We start from the raw sequence: 8,499 nt of genomic DNA, 5'->3' as shown, positions 1-8,499 counted from the left end.
GGGGATGCTTTCGGCGGGGGCGGGGAAAAAACTAATGGCGGTGGCGATGAGTGCACTGGTGTCACTGCCACTGGTGGTGAACTTTTGCCTCCACTCGGCCATCCGCAACGCTCTACCATAGCGCAGTCCACCGGATTGCTCAAAACAGGCGCACACTCATCTTCACTTTTCTGTGCGGACCTTGTTTGTCCCATGTAGTTTGCTTCATCCTCGAATGCCTTGTCCATGCCCACGCCGCACTTGGTGTCTTCCTTCGTGAAGAAGTTGTAAGAAACATACATGTTTGCCAAAGCCGACAACTCACACACATCTTTGGACACCTCCCCGATAAACTTGTTATGCGACAGATCAAGCTGCTCGACCTTGAACAGGCCGGACAATGTCCTCGGGATAGACCCTGTGAGTGCATTGCCACTGACATCGAAAACTGTCGTGGTGCTGATAAGCCCTGCCTCCACCGGTAGGCAACCGGTGATGCTGTTGTTGATGAAGATGAACTGGTCGAGTGTGGCGGCGGCCTCATCAATGGTCTGAGGAATGCACCCGCCGAGCTCGTTGTTAGCAAGCACGATCACAGAAGCCTTGGACTTGCCGATAGTGTCCGGGATGCCAGAGGTGAATCGATTGTTATTGAGGAAGATGGCATCATAAGGTTTCAGGAAGAGCTCCGGTGGGATGGGCCCTTCAAAGTCATTGAATCGAATGTCGAGGCCGCTGAGCTTTGGGACGCGCATCACCACATCGGGGAATGGACCGACAAAGCGGTTGTTGCTAGCGTCGAACTCATTGAGTTGGGTCATGTTCTTGACCTCCTCTGGGATGATGCCGCAGAAGCGGTTGGAGTTGAGGTGGAGCACGACGAGATCGATCATGAGTCCAATCTCCCTGGGCAGGTGCCGTTCGACGTCCACCCCATTCATGTCCACCAATGCCGCAACGCTCGCAGACGGATCGTTTGGCGCCGGAACACAGAGGACACCATTGTAGGTGCAGTGTCAGGCCCAACCCAATTCCTGGTGAAGTTCTTGGGGTCCGAGTAGAGCGCATGCTTGAGCGCCTGCAAGGCCGTGTGTGTCGTACGGAGGCGAGGGTTGCTGATCTTGATAGTGATGTCTATGTCGATGTGGACGTAGTCGGCATGCCTCTCAAAGGTGAGCAGTTGGCGACGGGCGATGGTTGCCGCGTCTTCAGCGGTAAGCGCCAAAGCCGAGGAGAAGAGGAGCGCGAGGATGGACAGGGATGGGAACAGGAGGCAAAAACAACAAATTTAACCTGTAGACGTAAAGAATTCACAAAGTGAACTGTTGACGAAAAAATTTCATCCGACTAACCCTTTTATGTAGCGCCCGACAGCTAGGCGCCACACTACACTGTGCAGCGCCTGACTGACATGCGTTACACGTCTGACCAGCGTTGAACCACGGAATGTCTAAAAATTGCTAAGTCAGTGTGCAACGCCTGAGAGTTAGGCACTGCACTGTATAGTGTAGCGCCTAGTGGCTAGGTGCTGCACTAGTGAAAAGCGGATTTCTTTCTTCGCACCGCCCATCGGAGCACGCGATTGCTTCACACGCTGGCGCCGTTCGGACAGGGGCGGAGGAGTCACCACGTGTGTGTGCAACATCACAAAAATCACTCCCCGGTGATTCCATCCGCTGGGCTTGGGCGTGCCCTTCCATACTGTACTACTATTCTCTCCCTTTCTATTCCAACTGTGGGACCCAGTGTTTAATATATTTTCTCTCACCTGCCTTGATTTTAAAAGTTTTACTTCTTGTGAAACCGATCGCAGCGACTGCTGCACTGCATAGTCTTTTCTTCTTGCACAGTGCGCTAGGCGCTCTAGGCGCTACACTGTATATTGTAGCGCCTAGCTCGCAGGCGTTGCATACTGACTTAGCAATTTTAGGATTTCATGATTCGACACTGGCCAAACGTGTAACGCCCGTCGGTAAGGCGCCGCACAGTGTAGTGTGGCGCTTAACTGTCGGGCGCTACACAAAAGGGTCAGCCGGATGAAATTTTTTCATCAACAATTCATTTTGTGAATTCTTTTCGTTCACAGGTCAAATTTGTCGTTTTTGCCGGAACAGGAGGGTGCCCATCGTCAAGTACGAATGGAAATGGTTCGTCAACCATGGCTGGTGGGAGGAGTTAAGGTAGAGAATATAGACCGCAGCGATGCAAGTTTTGTAAGGAGGAATTTGGATGGCCGAGAGGATTTCAGTGAGGAGAGTTTGTTCGTGCAATGCCTCATTGAGGAATAGGCAAACGTGTTGTTCACCAAAGAAGGAATTTTTTGATGCACTCATTATTATAACTTCTTATAAATAGAATAGAATGGTTGCTGACAATACCTGCATCCGGATTTCGTCCACAACTAGAAAAAAGGAAACCGGACAGTCCCCCCGCCCGCAGGAAGAAGAGTCCAGCCTGCAGACGACTCTAGAACCTACGGCAGGGCCGGCCCTGGAAACGGCCCAAGACGCGAGAACCAGAAGTCCGAAGGACCCGCCGATTCCCGGAACGATCTTTTCCTTTTCTATTTTTCTCCCCCTTCCTATTTCCCCTCTCCCGTAGAAAAATAAAGGCGGAGACCCTCGGTTTCGTGCAACCCGAGCCCTCCGCCCCACGAGCGCGCACGTATCGTTGGCTCCGCCTAGGGTTTTAGCCCCTCCCTCACCACCCCCGCCCCACCTCGCGCCGCACCCTCACAAATCCCCTCCGCAAACCCAATCCCCTCCCCTCCCCCCATCCCTCCCGCCGGGCGACGAGCGGCGGCCGGCGCCCAGGGCCCGAGATGGACAGGTACCAGAGGGTGGAGCGGCCGCGGCCCGAGTCGGCCATCGCCGAGAACGAGATCCGAATCACCGCCCAGGGGCTTATCCGCAACTATGTCTCCTACGCCACGTCCCTCCTCCAGGTGCGCTCCCCCGCCGCCGCCCCCGTCCCGTCGGTTTCGTGTGTTCGCTTGTTCGATTCGGCACGTGTCGACGGCGGAAACGCCCCCAGGTCGCGCCGTGTTTCTGCCCGTCTGGCTTCCGGGGAGGCGGAGTGGTTCGTACGGCTGGTTTTGTGTGGTTTGATTGATGGCGAGGCTGCGCTGAATCGGTTGGAAGCTCGTTGACTGGCGCACAAATTCAATGCTGATGTGTGATATTTGCGCGAATGTGTACCTGTTTGCCATTGTTTTGAATCAGTGTGTCGTTAGCACTAAACCCATTGTGAATCTGGTTTGATGCGACGGATATCCAGATTTATTAGTATGCGCCCTTCGGCACAGATTGTTATTAAGTTTAATGTGTCAATCTGATTTGCGGATTTTGGTTACATATCGAGGATAGAAATTTAGTAATGTAGGGATGTTTCGTATAATCTAGTAATCCCTGTAAAAAAACAGTTTCAATTGACAGTGAGATTCTGAAGTCTGTGGCGGATAGTGATAGCATTTGGAGTTCAGTTGTAAGAAGTGCCAGTGCTGTTAGTTCTGTGCCCCTTACTTTACTTTCCCTGGATGCAGTCAATTGCATTTACATAATGTGGGGCTGTGTGCTGCCGTAGGATAGGAGGTCTCGGTAATGGAGAGGTGCTGAATTTGATGCTGGGTGTGAAATTTGATGCTGGGTGTGAAAGATTCAGAAGTCCATCATGTCTACTTTGTTGCTAGTTTTGCAAACCAGTTATCTTAATACCATGCCTGGCATTGGTAGTTTGTAACTATGATTTTTCCCATTGGTTACTTCATGACTCACGTTTAACATTTTGAATCAGGACCGGAAGATTAAAGAGATTGTTCTGAAAGCCATGGGACAGGCAATCAGTAAGTCTGTTGCTGTCACAGAGATTATCAAGGTAATTCTTCAGTTCTATTCGCTCATTTTTGTCCCATTGTACAGAACCACATTTGATATATTTCTTGAAAACAGAAAAGAGTCCCGGGGTTGTACCAAGATACTAACATCAGCTCTGTCAGCATAACTGATGTCTGGGAACCTATTGAAGAAGGCCTTGTCCCGTTAAGTTTCTGTTTCTTTCTTCCATCCTGTTATCACATAAAGTTATGTGGCACCGAGGATTCTAATTTATTCCAATGGTTACTCATTCTGCAGACTGGAGATGACTCGCCATGTTTCAATGATTTCAATTACTTTGTCTCCAGTAGATTTGGACCAAAATTCCCCAGGGTAAATTGGATGCATGTCTGTTATTTTCATAGGATAAGAACATGTGTGCATGAACCATGATACACATTTGGAATATTAATACATTTTTTTGTAGGTATCAAAGCCCGGCTTATGTTGACCAGCCCAGGCAACAGCAGCGCCTCCAGCAGGCACCAGCACCGCTGCGTCAACCTCGCCAACAACCATCTGATTATGACGGTATGATAGTGATAGTCCGCACTTGTTTTTGTACTTCAGTTGTTCAAACTTATCATGATTGTTGTTCTGTTAGACTCCTATGTGAGGGGTCGTGGCAGAGGAAGGGGCCGTGGACGTGGTAGGGGTTGGGGTAGAGGAGGTTATGGCGGATATGGAAACAACCAAGGTGGGTACAACCAAGGTGGGTACAATCAAGGTGGATACAATCAAGGCGGGTACAACCAAGATGGTGGGTACTATGATAATCAAGGCGGATACAACCAAGATGGTGGGTACTATGATAATCAAGGTGGGTATGGCGGTGGATATGGCTACAACCAAGGCCGACAAGGAAACTACCAAGGTATATAAGGGTAGCTTGTACATATTTATTGCTGATCTTGCTTATTTAGGGAAGTTTGGATGCTCAATTGATTTGTTGAACCAGAAAATGGTGGATATAACCGAGGACGGGGTGGCATGCGTGGAAGAGGCAATTGGAGTTACCGCGGGGGTATGACCTTTTATAACATACTTGTGCTTGCTGATTGAGTGCTTTAACTCATGTTCTGATCTGTTATTCAATAGTTAGTTGTTCTTCACCTTTATAGCATGAGCCATACACACCGAAGTCTTACATTGCCATGCATGCTTAAAAAGCAATGCATGTTGATCATGTAAATAACTCATGCATCCCAGTATTCTTCACATGCAGCAATGCCACTTTCATGTGATTGCTGATCTGACGATGTAACTGTTATGAATATAATTCTTTACCTGTTTAAAGTGTAAAAACGTTCCAGGATATCCAATTGGTGTGTAAGTTTTTTTTGAGATGTTCATTTTACCTGCTAGTTTGCCATGCGACCTAAATTATTATGACCATATGAACTCTTTGATATAAACAGTGCACTTTGTATGTTCATTTTTCTTTTAATGTGGTTTTGCATCTAGAAATACCAAGAAAGATTTGCAATGTTACCCTTAACATACATCTGTGCATACAGGATATGAGCGCGGCAGGGGTGGCGGTGCTCCAGGTGCGAGGGGATATGAAGGTGGAAGGGGATATGACCAAGCTCCTGCTGGAAGGGGCTACGGAGGTGGAAGGGGATATGAAGGCGGAAGGGGATATGACCAAGCCCCTGCTGGAAGGGGATACGAAGGCGGAAGGGGATATGACCAAGCTCCTGCTGGGAGGGGGGGATACGAGGGCGGAAGGGGGTATGGAAGGGCACGGGGAAGAATGGCTCGTGGGCGAGGGTACTGAGCAAAGGCAGAATTTCCATGGGCTTCTGGTTCTATTTAAGTGCATGCTTTATAATATCAGGGGAAAGGTGAGTTATCCAAGGATTTTCTGTTGGAAGCTGTACGTTCGTGTGGGTGTTAGTTGTTTCCCCTGAGCGCGATGTTTGGTTGTGAGCACAATGCTTTTCCCAAGTTTATCCTGCAATCATCTTTCAATGTTGCTGTTGGCGAGGTTTGCTGTTTTTCCCAATGGTCGATGAATGCTGAGCATGCAGCTCTATGTTCATGCCCGTCGTGTTATCTGATGGAACTGTTACCTTGTTTATTCTATTTGTGCAGTTCTTTGGCCATGATTATCGAAACTATTATTTGGATGTGAAATTCTCCTTCGGTGTACGTTTCCTGTTACTATATCGCTGTTTGGTTCTAGAGCGCTGACCACCCTCTGCTTCTAGACGTGAGGGAAATTATTGTTCGCTATCTCTACTGCTTAAAAATAACGTAAGGTTCCATTTCACTTTTCTTTCCACCACACCTTTGTCCAACCTTCTATGTATGATAATTAATCATCTTAATTTACTTACATCCTAAACTAATTTCACTTTAATTTACTTACCAAATTTCTGATTAAAATATAAATTAATTCATGGGCAGCTATGAACATTTATTTACACAATCATATTATTATGGACAGGTAATCACAAGCTTAACGTACTAGAATATTTCCCCACCGTAAAAAATAATAATATTTATATCCCATTGCAATGCACGGGTATTGTTCTAGTGTAGGCTCCAATCCCAAATATGGAGGAAGTGAGTTTGGTGCTTGGTTTAGGCGTTGTGGAGGAGTATGATGATGCTTGGCTGGGCACCGTGGGGAATTGTTGAGGCAGTAATTGTTCTCTTTATCTAGTACTGTACTAGGAAAAGGGCCTGTTGCAACAAACACCAATAATGGCCATGTAAAATGATACTGAGTTTAAGTAGGATCCGAGTTGAAATAGCGTCCACCTCCAATTCCTGCACCATGGGTTCGGTTGGCAGGCCTTCACACTATTCCGGCTCCTCCTAGCATCACCTTGCCCTTTCGTGTCGAGAGGTGCCTCACTCACGGCTAGCTCACCCGAGCTCTTCTGCTGCCTTCCCGCGCCCTCCATTGTGCGTCCTGGCATCTTTTATCTTCAACCACAGTTTTGTGTGAACATGTGTAGACATTTCAGAATATAAGGTGCACCAGTTTCATTGAAGTCAAACATATTTCCGCATTTATAGAATTTTCTTACAGTATTTTTGCCTCTTCAATTTAACTCGGTGTGAAACAATCCAAACCTTCGTGCAGTAATATTGTCTATGTATTGTCATCTTACATGACTATGCATTTCCACATTTGTATTCTTCCCTCCATATTTGGATTAACCTTCATGCTTGGTCCTGAACCTAGATGGCCAGTGCTGGCGTTGGTAAGAATCACATCTTCATATTCCTGAATAAAAAAAATCCACCATAAAGAAAAATCAGTTTTTCATGCGACCATACTAATCCAGTAGTAGTACAAAATAATAACAGCTTAAAAAGATGTCAAATACCTATCATAGGATGCAAATCACATAGATGATGCAAGCATTATTTTTATCTCCGTCAGTTTACACAAACAACATGAATAATGAATTGGGTTAAAAATATTGATATCATCCACAACACAATGCAAACAAACACTGAGTACTGTATATGAAAATTCAGTCAAAATATATACTCTGTATCTAAAGCAACATGAGTTCTTCCTGGTACCACAACTATCGTGCATAGTAAATAAATAATGTGGGGAGCTAGGTTGTATACAAGTACAATACATTAATCTTCTTCAATTATTGCCCAGATCGATAAAACCTGAAGTATATGATATGCAATTGGCACAACGGTGCTCCATGGAGAATGATAACGTTGGAGTTGTGCCTCTGGTGACCCCCTTCCCCACCATCACCACAAACTCCTTATCGTCGATTCGACCATGTGAAAGATCGAGAAGAGGGGTCTGGGGGGGGGGGGTGATTAGACCCTCAACAAGTACAAGTAGCCATTTTTAAGATTCTTCGTGTTAAGGTTGAGTTTAGCACATGTTAAAGGGCACACAAGATATTTTACACACATAGCAAGAGTATGAGTAGAGGAAAAAGTAAAGCATGCAAGTGCAAGAATGTAAAGGGGATGGGAGTCGGAAAGAGCAAACACAATGGAGACATGGAGACTTTTTGGCGTGGTTCCGATAGGTGGTGCTATCGTACGTCCACGTTGATGGAGATTTCAACCCATGGAGGGTAACAGTTGCGCGAGTCCACGGAGGGCTCCACCCACAAAGGGTCCACGAAGAAGCAACCTTGTGTATTCCACCATGGCTTCCGTCCACGAAGGAATAGCCTCACTCGGGTAGATCTTCACGAAGTAGGCGATCTCCTTGCCTTCACAAACTCCTTGGTTCAACTCCACATGATCTTGGAGGCTCCCAAGTGATACCTAACCAATCTAGGAGATACCACTCTCCAAAAGGTAATATATTTTGTGTTGGTGATGAACTCCTTGCTCTTGTGCTTCAAATGATAGTCTCCTCCACACTCAATCTCTCTCTCTCTCTCTCTCACACACACAGATTTGGCTTGGGTAGGAGAAGGATTGGAGTGGAAAGCAACTTGAAGAGGCTAGAAATCAAGATTCAAATGGTAGGAATGGAATCTCTTGATCTCAACACATGAGTAGGTGCTTCTCTCTCAGAAAATTAATGGTGGAAGTTGTGGTTCGTTCTGATGGCTCTCTTAGAGAGTAAGTGGTGGTGGATGGGTATAAATAGGCAGCACCAAAAATCCAACCATTACAAGCTGAAAGGATCGATATAGTT

General features: G+C 46.7%; 1 protein-coding gene across 1 annotated transcript; it reads left to right on the top strand.

Annotated features, from left to right (window-relative positions):
* Nucleotides 1-2,622: 2,622 nt before the first annotated feature.
* Nucleotides 2,623-5,990, top strand: LOC123096033 (protein argonaute-2). The gene is made up of 8 exons (XM_044517613.1): nucleotides 2,623-2,923; nucleotides 3,772-3,852; nucleotides 3,927-4,015; nucleotides 4,110-4,184; nucleotides 4,279-4,382; nucleotides 4,456-4,725; nucleotides 4,810-4,875; nucleotides 5,369-5,990. Exons 1-8 carry the CDS (start codon nucleotides 2,801-2,803, stop codon nucleotides 5,629-5,631), a joined length of 1,071 nt encoding a protein of 356 aa, XP_044373548.1. The 5' UTR covers nucleotides 2,623-2,800; the 3' UTR covers nucleotides 5,632-5,990.
* The last annotated feature ends 2,509 nt before the right edge of the window (nucleotides 5,991-8,499 follow it).

The sequence above is a fragment of the Triticum aestivum genome, chromosome 4D (assembly GCF_018294505.1).
Source record: "Triticum aestivum cultivar Chinese Spring chromosome 4D, IWGSC CS RefSeq v2.1, whole genome shotgun sequence".
Classification (NCBI taxonomy): domain Eukaryota; kingdom Viridiplantae; phylum Streptophyta; class Magnoliopsida; order Poales; family Poaceae; genus Triticum; species Triticum aestivum.
Note: the sequence above shows the minus strand (reverse complement) of the source record. Positions and strands in the feature narration are given on the sequence as shown.

Bases quoted from the DNA above. Each gene is read 5' to 3' on its own strand.
- LOC123096033 (XM_044517613.1), top strand. From the start codon at position 2,801: ATGGACAGGTACCAGAGGGTGGAGCGGCCGCGGCCCGAGTCGGCCATC. The intron at 2,924-3,771 runs GTGCGCTCCCCC...ATTTTGAATCAG, and splicing joins ACGCCACGTCCCTCCTCCAG to GACCGGAAGATTAAAGAGAT. The intron at 4,016-4,109 runs GTTAAGTTTCTG...CTCATTCTGCAG, and splicing joins ATTGAAGAAGGCCTTGTCCC to ACTGGAGATGACTCGCCATG.